The 26,505-nt window shown below is 35.6% G+C and overlaps 1 protein-coding gene across 7 annotated transcripts; it reads left to right on the top strand.

Moving 5' to 3' along the window:
- LOC116307089 (voltage-gated inwardly rectifying potassium channel KCNH6) lies at positions 1 to 23,608 on the top strand. 7 transcript variants are annotated; one of them, XM_031717235.2, is made up of 7 exons: positions 1 to 123; positions 18,340 to 18,777; positions 19,388 to 19,781; positions 20,176 to 20,375; positions 20,828 to 21,080; positions 21,409 to 21,617; positions 21,945 to 23,608. In XM_031717235.2, the coding sequence occupies exons 2-7, from the start codon at positions 18,343 to 18,345 to the stop codon at positions 22,368 to 22,370; spliced, it is 1,917 nt and encodes a 638-aa protein (XP_031573095.2). In that variant the 5' UTR covers positions 1 to 123; positions 18,340 to 18,342; the 3' UTR covers positions 22,371 to 23,608. The 7 variants fall into 7 exon arrangements, with proteins under 7 accessions (XP_031573095.2, XP_031573094.2, XP_031573092.2 ...); XM_031717234.2 differs by lacking the exon at positions 1 to 123 and adding an exon at positions 3,248 to 3,333; XM_031717232.2 differs by lacking the exon at positions 1 to 123 and adding an exon at positions 4,755 to 5,561 and having other exon boundaries at positions 18,340 to 18,765.
- Positions 23,609 to 26,505: the final 2,897 nt, after the last annotated feature.

Raw genomic sequence — 26,505 nt, 5'->3', positions numbered from 1 at the left:
GAAGTCTTCTCGTCCTTGATTCCCATCTAAATATTGTTCTGAATGACAAGAAAGTCAAGAAAAACTAATGTGTCATATTGGATGGATATGAAGAATCCGGTTGCTTGTCTTTGAAGACACAAGGTAGGTGCTTGAGGAAATGCGTCTAGTGTCTACTTTTGGGATTCGGGATATTGCGTGGATAAGGAGTTCTTGTTCTCGCTTTATAGCCAACTTTATCTTGTTCGAGAAAACACATTTAAGACAATCATTACCTTCTTCTTACCGTGGAGAAATCTAGCTAAACAGTCAAATCTTGAATAGTTTGCCTTGCCTTATGAGCGGAAGCCATCTTAAGAATCCAGTGAGAAAACGAGAGACATTCAATAATTTTTTTCATATTTTGTGTGATGGTTACGCGCTGTTTCAGTCAACCTGCTTAGAATGAGAAAAAACCCTTAATCCCGCTATATTGCTACAGAGCACCGAATAACGCAGAACCCAAACATTTCGATTCCCGTTTGGCTCGAGTCGCAATGATGACCCGTTTTAATTTCCAGATAATTCCACAGGACTCCCATGGGAGTCCTGTGGAATTGTAAGCAAGAAAGCAAGTCTTTAGCTGGGTTTTTACAAGAGAAACTCTAATTTGCTAGCGCTTTATAATACAACTGAACCAGCATTTAAAAGAATTTAATTTAAACTACACATGTCATAAACAAAGAACAGCAAAGACACCTTAGTTACATTGAAATTATTTCCAAGAAAGGTTTAGCTAGAAACCATGTACTTGTAGCAGTAATTTTTTAACTTTTCCCTCAATCATTTACCGTTTAGCTATTCAAACTCGCAGGTTTCATTTAACTGGATTTCTTTCCTTATTCAGCTTCAGGTTTCATTTTCCACCATAACGCGAGCAAAGTTACACTAAATGAAACCATCCAATGACTCATTTTTTGCGCATGCTTAAATATTCGACAGGACTCCCGTATCTGGAAAACGCGGGCCAATTATTGAAAGGGAATGGAGCTGATCTTGTTTTAGCTTTAGCATTCGTTCTAGAATTTCCAGCAAAATGAAGTTGAATAGCGCTGAATAGGATATGTTTAGGTTTCATGTTCAGAAAGTTTGAAAGAAATTGCTGAAGTCAGTTTAGAGAAAAGAGGATCTGTCCCCGGTTGCTCATGTCGACGCTTGTGCCAAAAAGTCATCTTTCTTTCTAAGCTTTAGCCCCGTAAAAAATAAAGGAATTGTCGCCAAATTTCTTAAATAGTTTAAGAGTATAATTTAAAGACCACTTCCGTAAAATCAACTGATTTACATCAGTATGATAACTTTTAACAATAGCGCCTTCAAAAGTTATGTCCCAAATTTAAGGCTCTTTAATTAATTTTGAATTCTAGAAACGAAATTCCTCAAAAGTCTGTAAATAGTTAGTTTTTACTTCTAAGATAAACTTCCAGTATTTGCTATGATTTTTTTAGCAAAGTTTTGGAGAATTATCCCCTAAGAGTCTGTTTAACGGGATTTCTCCATGATATGCATAAGTTAACGCCTATTGTTATGAACACCCAATACTCAAACTTCAATTCTTTAGCAACTCAGTATTTTTTGTAATATCTTTAATATCCGACCAAAAAAGAGTAATTTTTAAACAAAAACAAAACAAAAAAAAACTGTTTGGAAACACAATGAACGGATATACATGTTCATTGTGTTTGTTTGACAATGCGTCTATCCCCGGCCAATTGTTAAATGAAATGGTCAAGTAGTCGGCGATAATAAAGAAGACAATAAAAAAATAGTTATATTAAGCAGCAACTTAATTAGTCAACCAGCAGTATCCGAGATTACTGAGTTCATGAACTAATGATGGCAATTTATCCAACATATTAATTGTGAAACTTGAACACAAGCAGGTGCAGCCGGGGGGAAAAAGCGAAAAATTAATTCAATTGGTTTTTGGGTTTTCAGAGCATCGCCGACTCAACGACTCCAACTTTCTAGCGCTGAATGCTCAAGCACCAATGAATACATGGCGGAGAAGGTAAAGGGCGCCATATACGCTCATTATTTTGGCATGATAGGATGGGCTCAATTGATCACTAAACTGATTGATCGCCTTTTGAAGAGCCAAACGAAGATATAGGCGCCATTCAGCCTTCATGGGCGGATTCAGTAGGGTAAGAAAGAGTGCAATCAAGCCGCGGTCCCCCTCCCCATTTTAGTTTGGAAATAATTTTTTAAAGCTCTTTTTTGGTTCAAAATATTTTCAGAATGCATAGTTCCGACTCCCCTTAGTTACCGTTGCTATGTCTCACAAGCTCAACAAATCAACTTGAATATCTCAGAATTTAACATTCTGATCGCGGAATAAAAATCCTAAATTGCTGCAATGGTGACTGGTTTGCTATCGTCTGAATCGGAACTATGAATAGCATTTCTGGAAACAATGTTTTAAAATTTTACGTGGGAGCGTGAATCCCCCTCCGCCATCGCCATCCTTCTCAGACTTCTGGATTTACCCCTTGCCATGGCACAAACATGATACAACCAGAAAAGGTGGAATGGCTAATGAGCACACATCAAAACATCTTTCAGTTTGAACAACGTCTCGAAGTACTGATAAATGGTGAATTAGGTTTAGGGATATTCGAAAATAAGCTCTTGGGGAAAACGGGATCTTGTACGGGTACTTTTTGGATAATGTTTTGCTGTCTTGGAATTATATATAGGGATAGGGGATAACAATTAAAACCCACCTAAGACTGATAACAGGTCTCTAAGAAGCATAGGATTTGGTGATCTGGTCGTGCGATAATATTTAACTAAATGAAGAGTTTTAAACAATGTCTGCAGAAACGTTAGCAATTTGCAAGAAATAAGCAGATTCATGCGCAGAAGAAAGTTAATACCGAGAGAGAAATGTTGAAGTAATGTGGAAAAATAAAAAGAAGGCAAAAAGAAGGAAAGAAGGAACGAAAGAAGGGATCTAGTGAAGGAAAAAAGGAATCAGCGGAAAGGAAGGAAAGAAAAAATTATAAAAAAAGAGCCCAAGAAAAACAACCAAGGAAGAAAATATAATTTGTATTTATTTTACAATGGAAAACTAAAAACACAAAAAATAATCCGAGAATTCGAAAACGAGGAAAGATGACCGCACGGAAGAAAAGCGCTTAAAGCAATTTGCGCAGTCAATCAGTTAATACGAAAGTCTTGCGCACTTTAACCCTGGAGTAATGACGCTAAATATTATGACAGTTTTCAAGTCGTTTGCGTTTACTACTCGTGTTATGGTAGCAGGTAACGGCTGTTTACTACTTTCTGCTATACGCGAGACTTCTTCGCATAAAGGTAACATTTGGTCATTACTAGATGTATCTATTTTACAATATCATTATTATAATCCAATAATATGCAAGTATAAGATGGATATATAAACGGATATATAGGACTAAGCTAGCTCTATTCGTGCCATGGAGTAATGAAGACAGGTCTGGCTTACGGCAGCGTACCGATTATGACTGAATAGACCTCGGTGGCGACTCGTAGAAAACTATATATACCGATATTATGCAAATACAATGAATACTGATTGAGAATCTATGTATTGACTTTGAGTTCAATCTTTTTCTGTCAAAAGAGGTTATTTTGGAGCAGGATCTATGCTGCTTAAATAGCTTTTCAAATTTCTGTCAAGAGAAGAAAATAACTGTGTGCCTAATATGCAAATGCACTGCATACTTATTTAGGAATAAATGTTGACTTTAGTTCAATCTTCGTCTGTCAAGAGAGGTTATTTGGAGCAGGATCTGTGCTGCTTATAGCTTTTAAAATTTCTGTCAAGAGAAGAAAATAACTGTGTGCCTCGTGATATGCAAATGCACTGCATACTGATTTAGGAATAAGTATTGACTTTAGTTCAATCTTTTTCTGTCAAGAGAGGTTATTTTGGAGCAGGATCTATGCTGCGAAAATAGCTTTTAAAATGTTGGCCAAAAGAAGAAAAAGAGAAACCTGTAGAAAGAGCTTGTATCCGGCCGTCTGTTGGTTGATTTCGAGACTATGGTTTTAGCAAAATATCTATATATAAATACTATGCGGTATTTACTTTCAGACCGCCAGCTATTTAGTTCCTGTATTCCTGTATTGTTTTAAACGTAGGTCGTAGCGTTAGGTACTACGTTACGGGTACGTTACATGAAAAACAAATGAGCCATGTTAACCTTTCGGTGGGATGTTGTTTTGATGCTGAAAATCAAACAAATGTTTATTTTGCCTTATTGCTAGATCTTATCTTCAGAGATTTCAAAGGTTTTTGAGAAATTATTTACTGAGAAGCTTTTATAAATTTGAATGTTAAATCGATTATTTAAATAACCTCATAGTACTTGAAAATAAAATCCCCGTAACTGGGACACTTTTAGAGGTCACGATTGGCTTTATTGATGCTGACTAGAATAGACGGCGAAATGTTCATAGTCACGCTCCACGGCTGATCTTGTTACTGAGACTTGACCAATAAAAAACGACCTCTGAATTAACTGGGTGTTTTGTAAGAACTCATTTTTTTTGACTAAGCAGAATAAGTCGGTAAACTGACTTTATGTTTACTTGACTGAGTTTAATCGTATATCTAATGAATCTCTTATTCTCTGGTTTTGTTCTTATGTCTGCACACATTATACTCTCCAATATTTTGTCTTCCTTACTCCAATTGACAAAAAAAAAAAAAAAAAAAAAAAAAAAAAAAAAAAAAAAAGAAAGAGAAAACATTAAGAAAATAACACTAAAGTGACACATACTTTAGGCAAAGAGTAAAATGCTCAGGATCTGGTTAACTGCGCTCTCTTTATATAAGAATAATAAACAGTAACAGTGGAAAGTTAAATATTTTTTAACGAGAATTGCTACAGCAAGATAAAGCTAGCGATCTACCGTGATCAGTCTTGAACAGCCCGGCACTGCTTTCTTGAATATGATAGTACACTTTCGTGACAAGCTGTCAAATGAACTTGATTCGAATTTAAAATTATTAGCCCGCGGTACTATACCACCTGTTTCTGAATATAAAATCAGACTTTATTTACTTTAGATTCACCGAACGAAAAACACATAACGAGATAGAACCAAGAAATATCTTGCAGGGCCAATAAACTAGTTCATCCAATCAACAGTTAGAATCTAAACCAAATTAGCCGACTAACCATTTTAGAATTGAGGGTTGCGATTCCGGTTGGTTTTCCATAACGATAGTCATGTTTGACTAGCTATTGGCTCGACTTTTCTTTAAGTTAATTTGTGTCTGCCAAATTTGAATTATATCATTTCAAACATCTATAAGTAAATTCATAATCCATACAGACAGCTGAGGTGGAAGGGTTTAAATTGTCAAGCGTCTTTGAAAGACTGTACTCGGAAGTTATTGTTGGTTCGCGGGCAGTAAAACACCGCCTACTTTACCCCGGTGAATTTGGATTGTTGGCACTCAAATAGTTCGTAGGAATTCACCCTGTCGAATGGAACGGCTCTCAGTTCCAATGACTCGACGTTCACAAATAAGGCGACCAACTCTGGAAGTGGTAGGTAGCTTTCTGTCTCTGCTCTTCGCACTTTCTCTCTTTCTTAACAAAGGTTTGCATTGTTTTTTTTGCTGTTGATAACGCGAGTACTGCCGCCCAGCCTTCAAATATAAACGGGTAGCTTACATAACATAAGAATACAATAACTGGGAAAAAAAAAAAAAAAACAACACTACGACAACAACAAAAAACAACAGTATTTGTGATTCTAATTGTCGACTAAATCATGAGGTATCACTATAAGAATCTGTTACTACAATTTTTATTCGTGCAAAAGTGATGCAAAAATACTTTTATAAATAAGCTTTGAATTACTGTCCAGATTCTTAAAAAAAATTATTTCAAGATAAATTTCTCGTTTAAGTAAACTTTCAAACGATAAAAAAAAATCATCACTGACAATTGCCTGAGTGTCTGCCTTCTCGGTAGTTATTCTTGCCGCGAGCCTTTGACTTATTTGCCAATCAATATTAGTTCGTAAAACTCGAATTAGACTTTATATTTATTTATATTGGTGGCTTCAAACTGATGTATGTGGATATTTATTTATAAAGAACGAGAGCAAACAATACCGAGTTGTATGGAGAGGAATTAGTACAGCAAAGAAGGGAATACTTTGTTACGAAAAACTTGCTAATCCATAAAGAAATAAAATTAAACCATTTTTTCCCTTCTTATTTTTAATAGGTTTTTTTCTTCAAATAAATGCTGTAATAATATTAAATTCTTAGAAATAAGCTTCATTGAAAATGCGGAGAAAAAGAAGAAATTCATCCATAGGCAAAGAAAAAAATATGAATATTTCTCGTGGTAGAAGTGACGCAACTAAAAAGTCAACATCCAAACTGAAAAAAAACAAATTTTTCTTAATTGATTTTTTAATAAATTTGTCTTTGCGGTTGTCTCATCCTTTTTTCAAAGCCTCCTTACAAGAAGATTGATCAATAGAGGAAGGATAAAAGAAATAAAAGCAAAAAGTCTGATTTCTCTAAAAAAGTCATTATCATTTTTTATTTCATCAATTTTTTACTTAGTTCACGAGTATACCGCTTATAAATTTTACTTTAAAGTTTTTACAAAAGAAATTTGAGGTTTGCAAATGAAAATCGTGAAGTTATATATAGGAAAAGATAGGATGAAGTCGAAAAATAAACGAAAGAACTAAACAAACAAGTAAACATTATAAAAAAGGATATTGGTTTAAGAGATGATTGGATGACGTGCAAATGTATTAAAAATATATATTGCACCTTAATTTATTGGGAAAGTGCTTGAAAAGATGAGGAAAATTGTTAAATGCAAGTGCGGGTTCAGTCGTAAAAGCTCTGCGGCTTTGCTCGTTTGCCATTGCTTCAGCACTACCCAGTTATCAGGGATCAGGGTTTTTGTGAATTAAGTGCTTTTGTGGGTTACTTTTCATTTGTTTTCACGGACGTCTGTGGAATTCCAGAGAGTTTGTGTTGAATCGATTACGAAATGTTCGTGTTCTTATGCACATTTTCATAAAACGCGACCAACAGGGAAAAAAAGCATTTAAAAAACTAACTGTACAGGTGGCACAAATCATGAAATAGGTGTAGTAATGATGCAGTTGGTAATTCTGAAGAATTGACACTGAGCTGCTGACCAGACTAACCTTCGAATGAGTCTGTGGTCAAGAAACACAGCGGTATCTGTAACGAGAGTTCGTTACGGTCACTCACACAGGGCGGAGCCGAGTTTAGAAAAAAAGTAATTTGCCAAACGTTCCCCTATTGATATATTATAAAAAAAGGGGGGGGGGGGGGGGGGGAGATTGGTGAAGGTTTTGTTGTATGTTGCATAACAAGCCCGAGATGTATCATATTCATATGTAAATGATGTCAGTACAGAATATACCGGAAAAACTTGCAACAAAGCTGGACGACATTTTGTAAAAGGTAGTCCTTGGTAAGAACACAATTTTTTTCGTCATTTTGTCTAACGCTTTTATTTTAGTTGGGCTTCCTGTTCTGATATTCACTAGTCATCATTATAAAAGTCATCTTCAGCATCAAACGACCAATCAAACAAGTACAGAATTTGCTTTTACAAACTAAATAATCCTTACCTACACAGATCATAAAAGACGTAACATTCCTAAACAACTCAATATTGATATCTTTATTGCAAATGATTTTCAAATATAAATTCATTCCTAACTGATAAAGTCTAAAATTATCTCCGATGCAAGCTGGACACGAAAATGCATAATTTAAAAAAATTTCTTTAGCATCGCATCCAAGATCATTTTCAATTTTTCGAATTCAAATTCAGTAGCTGTTGTCCAAAATCGTTTCCCTTCCGTGTTTGTATATAATCGCATGATGAATAAATTCATGGCAGTTTATATAGCTGACAGATGCAAAATTGAAAGCCGTAAATGTGGAAAAACCATTATGAGATGTTCTCATTATATTAAATGCTCCATTCCATAGATCTTTGCGGGTCATTAATAGATTTTGGTGGATATTGTTAGCTGAGCTGATGCAATGTACAACCAAGTGCGTTCTTTATTATCTGTAAGGGATGATCCTCGAAGGGTATGGGGGTCGAAAATATATTCTGTATGATCCTTTTAAGGGTTCTGACTCAAACGTCAGTTATTTAACGATGCTCGGCACCTTTTAGAGTCAATTGTTATTTATCTTTTTTTTTTATTGACGACTCTTAAAACTCCAGTGTATGAGGGCTTAACATCCATCTTGTCCCAAAATATTACTCCCCCTTGAAATCCATTCCTCTCTAGATCTCTCCCCTCCTCTTCGAGCTTAAAGGGATTAATTACGGAGAAAAATCGATAAGCTCATATATATTTTATTTATTACTTATGGGGATAGATTGTGATAATTGATGCGAATATTTAGAGTATCGTCTTGTTTCTATATTCAATTAACTGGTTTCAATTTCAGTTATTTTGCCCTTTGGTCGTGTTTGTAAAACTATCAGCCTTTAACCATTCAATGGTAAAAGTTATGTACCTGAAGCGTTCCCGCTTTCCTCAGCATTGTCTTTGATAAATTTTCGACTAATGAGTCAAGAGAATTAGACTCCTAGCAACACCTGTCGGCGTATCAACACTTGAGTCTTATTGGCTCAATCGAAAGGTATCAATCAAATTGGTCTATGAGTGACAAACAGGACCTATACTTCGTCCATTAAAGACCTCATACCTGTGTTTTAGCCACACGGCTATAAAACCGTCTCTAACCAGCCAAAGGGCTTGTGACAAATCTAATCCATAGATCGAAATGGATAAACACACACGAAGATAACGCATTGAAAACCTTCAAAATTATGGCCTGCGCGGTGAAACTCTGCCGTACTCCTGCTAGCGAGGTAAACACATTTAAACAGAAAACCTTCTATCTTTTTTCTTGTTTTTCTGCCTCAATTAATTTACTCAGAGCCAGAATACCAGAAAAAGAAATACAGTATATTTTAGTTCAGGTTCACTCTTGGCCGACGAAGAATAGTTAAGATCGACGGCTGTTAAGTGGTTCTTAAACGCACTCTCTTTTTATATGGTGTGCTGTTGCTAGTAATAACACTGAAAAAGCATGAATACTAGTTGAATTTGTCTGTCTGGCAGTTCATTTTCTTTATACGCTTATATTGAAACACTATGGGTTCCTAAGTACTTAAATAACGATAATAATCGGCTTGCTATCCTCTCCATACATAAACCATGTATCTCACTATTAAATCCGCTATCACAAATCTATTGAATGGATTAGCACAGGCTACGAGATAACATCAGGATGTAAAAATACTCCACTACGAAAGCTTTGTCCTTTTTTCCCCGCGAAGGTTGTCGCGCCTGCCACATTGTTACCCCTTTCACACTTCATCTTTTTGTTTAATTTCGACTCAAACTAGCTTCTTGGCTATTTTTATCTCGACTTGAATATATTTACTCTAGCTTGTTCTTTGTTTTATCATCTATACATCGAGGGCAGGAATAGATACGATTTTTATTTTATCCTAATAAAATCATCTTAGCCGAAAAACAACAAAATTAACCTGGAAACGATAAAGAATACAGCCGGAATTTTTCTATATTGCCAACTCCTATTCAGAATGAAGAGAAGATAACTTCCCTAGGAACCCAGAATACTAGAAAAAAATTTATCGCTTGTGGTTCCGATTTTTTTACATAAATAGAAACCTAATTTCACTTTCAATGCTCAATGAATCTTGAACTACATAAACTACATAAATACAAAGATAGGGTACGGTTGGTAAGAAGGCCGAAACTAGAAAACTCAGTTTTTTAATATCGAATCAGTATAATATTACAACAGGAATTGTTCGCTAGTCATTGGGATCTCTACCAACTGATTATTTATTCCACTAGTCTTTCATTAACGAGATACCTCCAACCATTTCAGCAATAAGTTATGCAAGTATAGAGCTGCATGTATAATTAATGGTAGTGTTGTCTATAAATATCGTATGTACATACAGATTTAGGATATCGATAACTGGTAGCTGTTGATAATTTGTAGTTATAATGCATTATTGTTTTTTTGTTAGACATAAAAGAATTTTTGTACACATTTTGTAAGTTGGAAGCCCGTGAAAATGATTCGATGTAGGGAATAAGAGATAATAGGAGAGAAAAAAAGAAAGAAAAGAAAGAAAAAAAGAAAAGAAAAGAAAAGAAAAGAAAAGAAAAGAAAAGAAAAGAAAAGAAAAGAAAAGAAAAGAAAAGAAAAGAAAAGAAAAGAAAAGAAAAGAAAAGAAAAGAAAGAAAAGAAAAGAAAAGAAAAGAAAAGAAAAGAAAAGAAAAGAAAAGAAAAGACAAGGAAAGAAAAGAAAAGAAAAGAAAAGAAAAGGAAAGCTAGAATTAAAAGCTTAAGGCCCCGGCTAAACTAGGAAACATGTTTCCAGAAACGCGTTTCCCTAAATGTTTCCAAAGGTGGCAAAACTGTCAGGAAACATCTAATCGGGAAACAATGTTTCCATGCGTCTTAGAAACATGAAATGTTTCTGCCGCACAGCAAAAACATATTTTGCGTCTTGGAAGCAAACTTTTTTGCACGCAGCAATGTTTCGCGTGTGGCTAAACTGGGAAACATCGAGGAAACATGCGCGCGGTAAACATGTTTCTGGAAACATGTTTCCTCGTTTAGCCAGGGCCTAAGAGCAATAATAACCGTTAAATGCATTCATATATTAAATGCAAGGGGGAAAGAAGGTTATATATAAGATTTAAAAAGAGCTAGGCAATGAAAGGATGAAAGATTGAAAGACAGAAAAAGATATAAAGGGAAATAGGAGCGAGAAAAAAAGACACACAAATTAAAAGAAAAAAAGCACGAATACTGAAGAAGAAAAGTTATCCATGAAAAGAAAATAGACACCATGAAACTAAAAAAATCCAGAGAGACTTGCAAAAGGGAACTCAAAAGAAAGAAGCATGGAAGCATCAAAGAATACTCGGATGTTACGGTGACAATACTTCCAGTATTCATGATTAATCAGCAAAATAACCGTACTATACGTTCTGATCTCCTTACCTACTGCAATGTTTATAAGCGTTATTTATAAGAGCTCCAGGCTTATCAAGATAATCTACTCCCGTGATGACAAAAAGACAGCACTGTCCATTAAGTGCATTCAGCTGAAAGCAAGAGTGAGATTGACTGTGATTCACGGATAAATACTTTGGAAAACACACATACATCATTAAGGCAAGGAGAAAAAAAAATTAATAGGTGACGGGGGAGGCGTTTGTTTGTTTGTTATAGTTAATAATATTAAATATTTTGTCTGGCGAGGATTGGGAAAAACAGGGGTAGTATTTAACGTCCCCCCGCCCCCCCTCCTCCTCTGCTTCTGTCGTATTTGAGATTTTAAACATTAACAAGTTTTACAGAGACGGAGAGGCTGATACTTTCATACTTTTTATTTGGGGGATAAAATGAGAATTAGGTTGTATTGAAAAATTAGAAAGCACGCGCCTGCTGGTTCGTGCTTCTCATATTTTTGATTATAAGAACTTAGTTTTATAATTGTGAGTATTTTAGCATTATTACAAACGGTAAACTTGAAAAGTCATATATATAGCCCACTGACTCCAAAGTCTCTGTCTTATTCGTCGTGGAATGTTTTTCCATCTCAGACGCGATTTGCCATTCTTTTGAAATTATGATTCTTTGTTTGAATTGTATCCATATTCATGTAACTTCCCATGCAAAAACGTTAAACAAAGAAATGATACTCTTGGGAACAGAAATGTCAACTGTAATGGGAAAACATTGCTTCACGCACGCGATGAACAAGGTCAATTCATTCATTTTTCCATACGCAGAACATGCTTAGAATTGAAGATACAACGGTATCCTGCTATTTAAGCATCACTAGTCATATCCTCTTTCATAGCTTGACTTCCATCTTTTCATGGTAACCCCATATTTAGTTAGAATATTCAATCGATTAGGTGACGGATTATTAAAACAGATTCACCGGGCTACACGACCATTAGTCTAATATCCTTCAAGCTAACGTTGGGTGACTCGTTTTCAGCTGCTCTGTTTTGGGCGCCATGTATCTGTAAGATAATTATACATAGCGCTTTGTTCAAAAGTATGGAAATCAGGTATATAAAACACGATCCAGATGGAAATATTTACGTCTTTTTTTTAAAAGATTCAATGCAAAGATGACAGTGTATTTTAACGATCAGCCAGGTACATCAACTAAGTCCAGGCCTGATAAAAACATTACAGACTAGGTCACTACTATCATTCTCATGACGTCAAGATTTTCTTCGATATTCCTTATTAACATTAATTCATATTACAATCGAATGAATCGGGAGTCAACTTGGTATTCCTTCATACCGGCAACAACGATCCAAACGCTATGGGCAGATTCATTTTTGACATAGAAACATGATTATTTGAGGAACACTTCCCGCGGACATCTTTTCACAAAATATGACAGCAAAACTCCCCACTCGAGTGAGCATTTCAGCTCCAGAAGTCGGAATTCGTGGACTTGTAAGTCTGATTTCAATAATATTTTTAATTTATTTCCGTCTCTTAGTATACCAGTCATTATTTATTGTCACTTTGTTCGGTTCACGCGCACGACCCACCGACATTTAACATTTCAGTGTTGTTCTGCATCGTTTACATCTAATCTTTCTTCTCAACTGAAGGCATTATTCTCTTGTTTATAACGTCAATGAAAGCACTAGGCATAAAATTATCCCCTTGGATTTTCAATAAATGTTCAAAAAGGCGATGAAATGTTATTCATTTTGATTTATTTGTATTTTCATCCAGATTTGTGAACTAGTTACTGTTAAATATAAGTGTTTCCAGCATTTCAGACATGAAAGCTCAAGGATATATATTGTTTCTTTCTTATTGGCACTCTCTTTACCGACTTGCATATTCATCCTAATAATTCATTTTTGTTTTATATCCTTTTATTTGGGCTAAAAACCGTTTGGAGAGCCGCAAAAATCCATTCAGAATTAGATCCCATCGATCATTGTTGTATCCGTTCCGTACAACGCGCCCCCAGATAGGATCGAAATATTTTCAAAAACATATGCTTGATCATTTAAAGCAGAATATTTTGCTTTTGTTAATAGCTATAATTCAAGTCACCGGGTGACTTAAGATGTCTCTTCGTTGGTAAATTATTAATTACTTGAAGAATGGTATAAAATGTGAAGTAAACCCTGAAGTATTAACCGTTTTGACTACAAAATCTATTTTGTTACCTTTTCCCCTCGGATATCAAGATGTTTGTCGGTCATCCATTCGCTTACCAACGGATAACACTTTATTTATGATAAGGATTTTGTAGGCTTTTACTGTCTGCCCACGTTTGAAATGTGATGAGTTTGTGTGAGCTCGTATCTTAAAGAATGGAAGACAGAACGAAGGGAAGGAAGGAAAGGAGGGAGAGAAAGAAAGCAAGAAAAATTGGGGAAACAAGAAAGGGAAAGAAACTGAGAAAAAAGAGCAATTAAAGAAAAGAAGAGGAAGAGGTAAAGGGGGAGAGAGAGAGAGAGAGAAGAGAAGAGAAGAAAAGAAAAGAAAGGAAAAGAAAAGAAAAGAAAAGAAAAGAAAAGAAAAGAAAAGAAAGAAAAGAAAGAATAGAAAAGAAAAGTAACGCAATCATTAAAAGGCAACCTTGTATGAAGGATAAATGCAAAGAGTGAATTCTTTTTGCATAATGTGGCCTGTGATAGATAGATAGATAGATAGATAACTTTATTTATGACACGAAAAATCATCAGTTAAATATCATAATAAAAATAGAGTTACTGTTTTACAATATTGCCGTGTGCGAATCCGAAGAATTATAATGAAACGTGACTCAGTTTGCTCTTAAATGTGACACGAAGTCTTGCCTGGCATATTCTTAGTAATACGCCGTCCAAACAGACCCTCAGGCTGTGTCTTTCTTTGCTAATCAAATGTAAATCTGTGGTTCAGTCATGTCAAACTCTCTTTCCTTCTCGAGACACCCGAGCAAAAACATCGACAAGTTGGGAAAGTCAGCTCAAAGGCGCGATAAGATTCTATGACACCAAATAACGCCAACACTTAGCTGATAGTTATTTATGATCACAGCGCGAAACGCTTCCAGAAGAATTGAATGGTCTATAAGGCGTAAAATTGTTAAGCATTTAATAATAGTTAGTGATGCTACGGTCAAAGACGCAGCGAGTTACGATATTAATATCGAAGTAAAAAGGTCAATATTATAGGATATTAAGTATTAACGTGTGTCGGTGATCATCCTTTTAGGATTGCCGGGATAATCGATAATCTAGTAGCTAACCAATCGATCCAGAAGCAATTCAATACGACAAGCTGAGGGATTATCTAAAGGGTTTTAGACTCATGTTCTGCAAATATGCCTTGTGGTGTGCCATTAGTAAATGTCGAGGAAGAAAAATCAAATATCGTTAGTTGATGCACAACAGATCATTCTCCCTGGAAGTTTCTATTTTAACGATATTCCGAGCTTTTCGTTTATACCCCTATTTTAATCATTCTCGCTAAATCCTTACTACTCGCATTTTCTAACTAACTTGGGTCATAACATAGTCCAACTGTTTACAAAAATTGCTAGGATAAAGCGAACAATATTCTTGGTTATTTAACCTTCGCCTGGAATTAAAACTTTGGATATCAATACTTGTAACGAAGTAAAAGTAAGAAAGATCTTTATAGAACTTCTCCAGTCGTTTTGGACCCGGAATTAGTTTTCCATACGAGTGACTTCACTCTTTTTTAAGCTTTTAGCTGCCACTTTACATGAATTAATGATGACGAGAGAGTATAAACCAATTTGTTTTTTAAAGATAGTCCTTGAGGGAGTATTATGCAGTCACTGCTTATGCCGAAATATAAAGTAAATGTGAAGTATAATAGTAAGTAAGTAAGTAAGTAAGTAATAGTTTGGCATCTTGTACACAATATGTACATCGATCGACCTATTAAGAATGATGAAGTTAAATATCGATAATTCCATCAATAAGCCTTTTCATAGTTTAAGAATCGATTCCACTGCGCATGCAATTTTATCCCGAATTTCTCACCTTCTTTTGTCTAAACCTTCTTTTGTTCTTAATTAAACAAAAGAAGGTGAGATATTCGGGATAAAATCGCATGCGCAGTGGAATCGATTCTTAAACTATGAAAAGGCTTATTGTTGTTATGCCTGAAGTTTATTATCTTATTTCTCTATTCTTTCTTTTCAAGGACTGTAATTTCGTAGATGTATTATGCAATTATTTTTGTGTATGATTATGTTATTATTTTGTTGTGGTCGGAATTCGAAGTTAAATATATCATTCTAGTCAGTCAGTCCCCCTCCCCTCCCCTCCCCTCCCCTCCCCTCCCATAACACAAAGTTTCATTTCGTTCAGCCACCAGTGAACTAAATCACTTGTATCTGGAAAAAATCTCGGCTCCCAAATTTAATGAAAAAGACTGACGAAGGATATAGCTATGATGTAAACACTGCCCAACGTAGACAAAACCGACTAAAACAAGACCTAAAACAAGACCTTAATCAACATAACAAAGTTCCGTCACATCATATATAAATCATGACCTTATACTGATCCAGAATATTATATTCTGCTTGTATTGAAATACCATTCAGCAGACACAGGAAGCCCATGCAATGATCTCGTCCTGTATGGTGAAAACATACCAGTAATCTTTTTATTGTCCTAATTATCGTATGTTATGAAATTATATATTATATTATAAGCCAAGCCTTGTTTGTGCTAATGGATACTCATACTTGCTAAATAATTAACATTAGAGCAGGTAATTTGAGTTTTTTTGTAGAAGTGAACGTGTGCCATGCAGGTGTAAATATACGATCCCTATACAGTGATATCATTGGAAACTCGCCTTATTGTTTCATGCCCAATAATGTATTTTGTATTTTGAAAGTTTGGCAGCCTGATGCTCGACTATCTTAAACTGTTGTGACCGAATTCCGGATAAAAATCGTAAGAATTGTATAGTCTAGAGCAGAAAGAATTGATATAGAGGCTACGAACTTGGACGCCTAACAGGTGAGATCAAGACATTAAGTGAAAAGATAAAATTAAATATGTTAGGTAATATTCTATTGAGCAAATTGGGAAAATCTACCGCAAAGACAAGCAAATTATTGAACTGTCTACCTCGCTAAAAAATAATGAGGTATAGCTGATAAATAATAAAATTGGACTATAAGATGGAAACCTCGATTAATGAGTGAATTGAGCTGTAATTTCTGATCTCGTCACGTTACTCTTACAGAAGCCATTAAAATGTAAGGTAGTTTGTGCTGTCACAATCAATTTCTATTCTAACTACAAGACGTTTTTTTATTCTCATAAGCCGTGTGCATCTGTCTTGTCATCTTTCTCATCTGTTCTCTTATTTCCATGTTAATGTACGAAAAACTTCGTTTCATGAAAGCATTTGGTTATTAGGCGTACGTATAGCTATTTTCCTATATTTTCTGCTAAAGTATTTTACAACATAGAAAGTGTTACTTCAAACATACGATACTGAGCTCTGACTGATTGTAATAAATCTATCTTTCAGATGTTAGGCGAGTGAGATGATCCAATATCTCTGTATGTGGGAAAATACCTCGGAATTTTACAAATTTTCTTTTTATTATAGTCGAAATGTTCATGAAATACTAAATAGCAAAGTTATGTAACGTACGGCTACATATCGTACCGAGTAGACGAAGTGGACGAATCATTCAGCTTACGATTCATGCCTTAAACCTTGTGTGATAATATTAAGGGATACTCGAATGAAAACTTTGTCAGGATGTTTGATATTATGAGCTAAAAATACCGTTTTCAAAAGATGATGATGTATTTGACTGAACTTAACCAAAATGTAAAGGTATAAAACTTCAATATATTTTATTACTCTTAGTATCTACGTAATTCTTTTTCGAAATGTTAGCGGCTTGTTACGTTGGATCTTTCGCTTTTTTCCTTTCATGAAATCCCTAAAAAATAGTCACATTTTATTTAAATGTTTTCTTGTGAAAAATTATATTCCCTTTATCTATATTTCTAAATTTTAAGGGCGAAATACTTATATCTAAGATATGATCATAATGAATATAGGCGTTTGAAGAGTATGAAAAACAGCTCGTTGTAGCGACAATAGAGCTCTACTGAGACGTGGACCATAACAATGCTTCTTTTCACTCTCTCTACAAAGAAGATGACTTAATTATTCGGGCCAGTTCAAAGTGGTTGGTTTTAGATAAAACTACAAAACAAAACAGGACACTTGAAAGAGCAAATGGAAGGGAATGTTTGTAAGGATTCTATAGAAATATGAATTACTTTATTTGAAATAATATTGAGTTAGAATTAAGGTTTGGTATGTTTTTAATGCTGTTCTTTAAAGAACCGTGTCAGAAGGGTTTTTACACAATTCGTAGACGGATTCGCCGAAACAAACTGAGCTCTAAATTTCGTACTGAGGAAAAAATAGTGTTTGGGTAGCGTGGAATTGAACAATCAATATCATGGGGTGCAAGGAAGAATGGCAATTTTTGATCTATTCTTTTGAAGTTTTAAAACCAAGAATATGAAAGAAAAAAGAAGTACAAATAAGGGCGGAAGGATTTAATTGCCGTCAGGTCCGAAGTCCATACGACGCTCCAGCTCTGCGGATGTCTCGGTGGTATGGCAGTGTAGAAAAAAAAAATTTAAACTTATTTTAATTAATTAAAAAATTCCTCTTGCAAGACGTTAGTTCGAATCGCCTCGTTCCAAGTTAATTTTTTTCTTTTTTTATATCTTTAATTCAGTTCTGAATTCGCAAACTGCTTTAAACTCACAATAGGCTATCTTTGTATAAAGCAAAAACAGACTTGTTGCGTACGTTAAATGCATTATTTTAAGCAGCTTCGACCCGTGAAAAATGCCAGTCAAAATTTCCTGTTTTCAGATAGAAGGTAGTCATATTGGATCAAGCCACTAGGTGCCTTAGTTGAGTCTTGATGATGATGCAGGATGGTGGTGAAGATGATGATATTGCCGGATGGTGATGATGATGATGACTGAGGAGGAAGTTACATGATGGTGATACAGGATGATGATGTTGATGATGATGATGAAACAAGATGGTGATGGTCATGATGATGGTCGTGATGATGTTGGTGTTGTTGTTGTTGTTGTTGTTGTTGTTGTTGTTGTTGATGATGATGATGATGATAATGATATTTTTCTACCCTTCCACAGGTCATGTCGCTAAACCCCTCGACATCTCAACGAGGAGGACAGAGTAAAATCCATCCTTGGACATTACGACATGACTCGCTCTTCAAAGCCATCTGGGATTGGCTGATCCTCCTTCTGGTCTTTTACACGGCCATCGAGATTCCATACACGGTAGCTTTTACACTCGTTCAGCAAATCAAAAAGAGAAAACCTTCGTCTTGGTTTATGACTGAAGCAACTCCTCTACACATCTGCAATCTTTGGGTAGATATGATGTTCATCGTGGATATTTTGATCAATTTTCGAACGACTTTCATAGCTCCTAATGGTGACGAGATTATCAGTCAACCTAAGAGAATTGCGCTTCATTACTTGAAGACGTGGTTTATCGTAGATTTCTTTGCAGCCATTCCATTCGACATCATGGTAAATCCCTCTGCTGAAGGGGTGAGTGACAATGTAAGCATATTCAAACCAAATACCGCTGTGTGTTATTAGCGCAGTCGCACCTTCTAAACAACGTCTCTTAGTAGGTAATCTAACGTGTATTCTTTACCAAAAAATCGTATGTGTTATTTTGGTACGAAAGAGACGGAGTGTTTAGGAACTGCGTTGTGAAGATTTCACACAATGTAATTGCTAGTCGGTAAGTGTTCTTTATCTTTTTTTTTTTTTTTTTTTGCCTGTGTGTCTGTCTGTCTTTCTGTCCGTCTGTCTGTCTTTCTTACTTTCTGTCTGTCTGTCTTTTTTTTTTTTCTTTCTATCTTTTTCTCTTTCTTTTGTATATCTAATGCGTTATCGTTTTTATGGCCAATTCAACCTGTGAAATTGTCGTCGATTAGTTGTTTGGGTATTGGAATCCGCGTCAGATGACATTCCAAAAACACATAAAAGCTGCAAGTACGCCGTTTTGTACACTCAAGACTAGATTTAGGTCGTTACTTATCATTTGTGACGCGAACATCGTCGTATTTAGTTATTAAGCTATCTAACGTTACTGCTTCAAAAAATCAAAGAGCTTTCGCTCCTTTTGGAGTCAAAGTCACATGATTTTTTTTTGTTCACACAGGCAGCAACTTTAATCGGTCTGTTTAAAACAGCACGTCTTCTACGACTCGTTCGTGTGGCTCGTAAACTCGACCGCTATTCTGAGTACGGCCTTGCGGTGGTCATACTCCTCACCTGTTTATTCACTCTCTGTGCTCATTGGTTAGCTTGTATATGGCACGCGATAGGAGACGTTGAATTCAACCAGCAGAAAGGATGGATTTGGTCGCTGACAAATGATCTTGGAATGAAATATAATGCTTCAGATCCGAGCAATGATGGACCTGCGTTGGATGATCGGTACATCACGGCATTGTATTTCACGTTAACAAGTCTGACGACTGTCGGTTTTGGTAACATTTCACCCGACACCAATGCAGAGAAGGCTTTTTCTATATGTGTTATGATTGTTGGCGGTATGTATCTATTTGGTCAATTTTACCACCATTCAATTCATTGACTACCAATAGAGGCTTTGCACCATCACGTGATGGCAGCCATGACAAGAGGCACGACAATAGAGTCGTTCTCCCCTGGGAAAATGATTTCTTTCTCGTGTAAATCAGATTAGACCAAATTTAATTGCTCCTGCCTGCTGTCATGACTGCAATCACGTAATGGTGCAAACCCTTTATAGACCAAGGAATGCAGCGGCATTTGAGTAATACTAACTTTCCATCCAGGCAAAACACAAAACCGTCACGACCACGGCAAGACACATGGACGCCATGAGATGCAATAAAAAATCTGCTCTAACTACTTGATTGGTGCTTAATTGTTATGACAGTTTTTGAATTTTTTCCTTAACAGCACTAATGTACGCATCTATTTTTGGAAACCTGACCGCTATCATCCAGAGACTCTACTCCAGAACATCGCGGTTTCATAAAGATTTAAGAGTCATCGAGGAGTTTGCTAAATTCCATAAAATTCCGAATAGTTTACGAGAGGACCTCGAAGAGTACTTCCGACACGAATGGAATTACACTAAAGGGGTCGACATCGAAAATGTAAGCCAAACGATGTTTGTTGTTTATATTCGGGAATCTTTAACAGCTATTCTTAGTATCTAATATTTGCCGTATGTTCTCCCACGTCCGTTTTCAAAGTACGCGACCATAAAACTATCGGGTTAAAATTACAGATCTGGGTGTTTGCTTCCGTAAATACATATAAGTATCCATTAGACAACATGTATGCATCTGATGGGTGCGCATTGTGCTTGAGTTTCTGTCTATCTGTCTGTCTGTCTGTCTGTCTGTCTGTCTGTCTGTCTGTCTGTCTCTTTTTTTCCCCTGTCTATATCTTTCCAGAGTTGGAATTTGGCCTTCCTCCTCGTCTAGAATCAACATATTTCAAGGGCCTTCTGTCATTAAGAATGAAATAAGTCGTTAGGGAACTTTGATTGTCTGAGTAGCGTAATCCACGCACAAAGTCATAATTATTGAACATACTCTTTCAGGTTCTCAAACGATTTCCTGAGTGTCTACGAGCCGATGTCTGCCATTATCTTCATAAAAAATTGTTCAACGAGTGCTCAGCATTCGAGAACGCAGAAGAGGGCTGCTTGCGTGCTTTGTCCATTAGGTTCTTTATACGTCACTTCCTGCCAGGACATTATTTAATCAAGCAAGGAGACGAAGTGACCAATTTGTATTTCATTGTAAAAGGCAGCATGGAAGTGGTCAAAGATGGCATGACAGTTTTAACGTTAGGTAAGCAAGACTTCAAAGTCAAACAGATTACTTAGCGGACACTAAGTGCTAAGGAACCGTTAAGGGTTTATGGAAGGGGAACTGGCGAGAAAAACAAAGCATTTCTTATCAGCTTCTCTTGACAAATCAACCAACATGGCGACTGTTTCATTGTTATTTTTATTTATATTTTGAGTCATGCACCCCAAGAATATATTTGTTTATTAATCTAGAACTATTTGGTAAACCTTTTCAATTTAGTCATAGCTGTTATTTAAGGTAAATCTAGATATATATCTAGATATATATCTATCTATATAAAGTGAGCTTTGTCAATATTTGATTATAGGTAAAGGTGACACAATAAGCTGTGATTATGGGTCTCTGCACAGTACATACCTACCCAAAGCAAACGCTAGTCTCCTGATACAATCGCACACCGAGATCCACTACATCCCTTGGAACGATCTTCTTGTGGTCCTCAAGGCTTATCCCAAATTTAGAGAGGAATTTTTAAACGAACTGGAGCTGGCCTACAACCTAGGAGAAACAGAAGAGGTAATGTAGACTGGACCCATTCCAAATATCATTCCCTTTAGTATTTTCCTTTTTTTAATGACAATGTTTGAGAAGATCCGAATCATCATATGGATGAAACTTGAACAAAGAATCTTATTCCCATGTAAGGAAGCGAGATAAAATGTTGTCTTGAACGGGATGACACTAGGTATACTAGTGATCTCAACGTACGTGGTGTTTTCTGTTTTAGCGTCAGTACAAACCTTCTTATCTAGAACAGAATGCATGCTCACTGTTTATACAATTCAGAAATACTCAAATTGGGTCTATTTATTAAAATATGAATACTTTTTTTTACAATTGCAGGAGGAGGAATTCTTTCTGACCGAGAATCCAACAAAGCCCAGAGCACGTCGATTATCGAACGCACGATTAACCTTACAAACGAATAGTCGGAAGGAGTCAATGGATGAAAACGCGGTTTATAATCTTAACGGTAAAATCCCAGGTTTTGATTATCAAGCGGACGGCACAAGTAGTAACATTGAACTAAATGAGGATATGATTCCTATTCTCGAAAATAAATCTATAAAGGAAGAAAAGAAAGACAAAGTGGCACAGATAAAACGCCTGGAGAAAAAGCTGGACAATATCGATGAAAGATTACTATGTATGGAAAATAAATTCAATGAAACATTTGAACAATTGTTAGAACTGCTAAAGACGGATGAAGAAAGCTCAAAGGAGAATATTATTAAATCCGTAGGAAAGATACGTACGACAAGTGTATGATAAATACGATATTGCGATATAATATCACCTTATCTAACATAATGTACCATGTACCATGTAACATACACGCCCTAGCACACTGTACATCATCTTGCCTTATGTACCCATCACCCTAACTGCCATAACATCACCTTATCTAACATAATGTACCATGTACCATGTAACATCCACGTCCTAGCACACTGTACATCATCTTGCCTTATGTACCCATCACCCTAACTGCCATAACATCACCTTATCTAACATAATGTACCATATAACATGTAACATACACGTCCTAGCACACTGTACATCATCTTGCCTTATGTACCCATCACCCTAACTGCTATAACATCACCTTGTATAACATAATGTACCAGGTACCATGTAACATACACGTCCTAGCACACTGTACATCATCTTGCCTTATGTACCCATCACCCTAACTGCCAAAACAACACCTTGTCTAATGTAATGTACCAGGTACCATGTACCATGTAACATCCACGTCCTAGCACACTGTACATCATCTTGCACTATGTACCCATCACCCTAACTGCCAAAACATCACCTTGTCTAATGTAATGTACCATATAACATGTAACATCCACGTCCTAGCACACTGTACATCATCTTGCCTTATGTACCGTTCACCCTAACTGCCATAACATCGCCTTGTCTACATAATGTACCAGGTACCATGTAACATCCACGTCCTAGCACACTGTACATCATCTTGCCTTATGTACCCATCACCCTAACTGCCAAAACATCACCTTGTCTATTGTAATGTACCATGTACCATGTAACATCCACGTCCTAGCACACTGTACATCATCTTGCCTTATGTACCCATCACCCTAACTGCCATAACATTACCTTGTCTAACATAATGTACCATGTACCATGTAACATGTACGCCCTAATACACTGTACATTATCCTGTGTAACGCTTTTTATGGTACAGTCACTTGTATCAATGTTTTAATTCGTGGAAAACTATCCGGCTATAAATACTGTTGTTTATGAAAGTAACTATTTATAAATCAGAAAGCATCTTTTTATGAAGTCACTGTATCTCTGTACATATGACACTGTAATTGAATATATTTATATATGTATATAATCTAAATTAGACACACTTTCGCTTTCCAGATAATGACAGTTACCTTCCTACTAAGGGATTACTACTGGAATTACTATTGCAAACATTTTGTTTTTCGATCTAATCGTTTAAATAAATTATTTACTGACTGTTTTCTAAATGCCTCAAACGAACAATGGCCAGCTCAAATGATCTTGAATACCATAATGGGTTGTGGGTCATAGCTTTTTCAAGTGAGCTCCAACAAAGAATGGAAAATTCCTAAATCTGATTGGTTGACCTTGGCTATAATCTTGCAAATTTCATCTCAGCTGGCCATAAAGGATTGATGACAACTAATACATTTGTGGGTGTATTTTGTAATCTTCAATGAATTTGTTTGTATACCGACAAGAATCCAATTAAGTAGTACATTTATCTGTCCTCCTGCCGGAGTTGCTCTGGAGTAGCACAAGATGATGAATATTTTTGGCCTGTCATAATCTTCAGCACTTGACCTCAAATCACCTTGATTCATGATTCGTAACCCCACCCCTCCCCCCAATTTTCCCAAGAAAGACTGGTTACAAGTTAATGATTAGGTAGACCTTTGCCATATTCAAGGAGACACCCTTTGATTGATAAAAAAGTCATCACGTGAAATTAAAAGTGGGTCTGTAAGTGGGTCTGAATTGTAGACAGAGGAACCGACGAGCGGAAGGCGGCAAGTATTCACCTTGTATCTAGACACAGACCCACAATGCCTTGTGGGATGTGCTCGCTCAAGAAAATTCGCCAGACTTTGAAATATCTCTGTCTTTTTATCGTAATAAATAATAAGACGCATTTAGATTAGACAAGAGCAGCAGTCAGAAATTAGAGGAGAAAACTAAGATTATCGTACTTAAATTAGATGACCTACTGTCCCATAGCCATCTACCCTGTCTTTCTAGCTCTTTCTTTAATATGAGATAAGCTTAACCTTACTCTTTCGTCTCATCAAATATCATCATTTGATCTCACTTATTTGCTGGCCTTCCATGGTAATCCAAAGTCAGGATAAAGAGTCATTCAACTAATTTTAAGCCGATAATGAATATGACGTGTAGTTAAAAGCATCTATAAGTTATCAAGATTGAATCATCTCTCAAGGACGTAAGTCCCTGATTTTCTTCCTGCGAATAACGGAAGCGGGATGAACATATTGCTTGCCAGGGGGTCAAACAAGAGCTTTCTTGCTTATTTACAACTAAAAGGTTTGAGCATTTCTTCTCATTAAATGACAGGGGGAAAGAAGTGTTTACGATATGAAAATGCTAAAGAACAAAATGAACTTCTGCGCATGTTTGAATGAGTGAACGAATAAATGAACGAACGAAGGCGAATTAACAAATAAACGCATGGATGACCGAACAAATGATCGAATGAAGGAGAAAACGAACGAATAACGGAATAAATGAATGAATGAACTTGAGATGGATATGTGTAATGCACATGAAGCATTAAAAGAATTAGAAAAAACAATAAGAGAGGTTAATTAGTGATTTTGGAGCTAAACAATACCGTGCAAAACAAAAAATTCGGGATACAATAAATCTTGCTACACCAAAAAAGACCCAATTATTCTATGAGAATGAAATAACAAAAGAACTGGTCGCCATAACATGACAAAACTGACCTGTCATATACATATTATTCAGTTTTGAAGAGTGAATGAAAAAATAGCCTAACTTATCCCATAATTTCTTTCATATCATCAATACGCATCTTTATTGATCTTAAGAAATCGAAAAGGACTTCTATTACAACTTTCATGGTACAAAATTAAGGTAAACCCAGTTTTATATTTTTAGTAAATTCACTCAATTTCCTTACACCCCCATCACACAAACCGAATTTTTTTTTGACTTTTTATATATAATTTAACTGATCCGACAATATGTATTCTTTCGTATAATTCAATCATAGAACGACAATTGATTAGGTTTATATTTTATGTTTCAAAATATAGATCGATTGCTCAGTTTTCAATGTGATTAAAGACCGACTATCAGCCCTAGGGGTAATCTGATTTTAGGTATTTTTGCTAAGAGAGACATTTCTTATCCTTTATACTGCAGCTGCAGCTGTAAAGAATATGTTTGCGTCTTGAGAATTGAGACGGCAACCTTGAAAAACTGAAATTACCCTTATCAAATGTGGCGTGCCTCATTTTCATCTTGGGACCACTCTTTCTTTTTTATGTATTTTTTGTCTCTCTTATTTATTTATTTATTTTTCCTTGTTCTTTTTCTCGTTTTTATTGAAAAATTAATCATGAATATTAAGAGAAAACAAAGCCTTAAAAAAGTAAATTTGTCACATATAGAGTGCCTCATTTAAAATGGGACCACTCTCCTATTTTCTTTATTTTTTAAATTTTTTATGTGAATTGTAAAAACAAAATATCTTTCTTTTTGATTTTTGATGTGAAATATAAAAATAAATGCTTCACTTGATTTTTCAATCCCTCTGGCTTAATTTCGTTTTTTTTTTTTTTTTTTAATTAAAATAATATTTGTACAAATTGCGTTTTTATTTTTTTGGTCTGTTTTTTTTTCGGTGCTTTTTCTTTCTTTTCTTTTTTTGTTTTTGTTTGTTTTTGTTTTTGTCTTTTTTTGCGAGGTAAAAACAACTGAGGAAATAAGAAGACTTAGTTTTAAAGCTAGTTGGAAAAACTTGATAACACATTGGAAAAAAGTACTATAAAGATGAGAAATGACTTCCTTCAGTGAAGAGGAGCAACAACAACAACAACAACAACAACAACAGCAAAATGAACGTTCAAGCCAGTAAGGGTCAGTGGTATAGGAACCATGATGGCCATTGAGGTTGTTTAATATGCAATTTTAACTGTATGGATGCTAGGATAAAAGAGTATCTGTCAGGTCAAACCTTTATTAATGTTTAGTATAATACCAGATACCATCGTTGTACAATGGTCTGTCACTAGACTAGTAAACACACTGTCACTTCAAATAATTTGAAGACATGGATTATTTGATTAGGTTTGAATTTTCGTTTTGTATTGTC

This window comes from Actinia tenebrosa, unplaced genomic scaffold (genome assembly GCF_029948245.1).
Source record: "Actinia tenebrosa isolate PJP-AT-01 unplaced genomic scaffold, QUT_ActTen_1.0 PGA_scaffold6__47_contigs__length_16458017, whole genome shotgun sequence".
NCBI classification, from domain to species: domain Eukaryota; kingdom Metazoa; phylum Cnidaria; class Anthozoa; order Actiniaria; family Actiniidae; genus Actinia; species Actinia tenebrosa.
The sequence above is the reverse complement of the archived record's forward strand: the minus strand, read 5'-3'. Positions and strand labels throughout refer to the sequence as shown.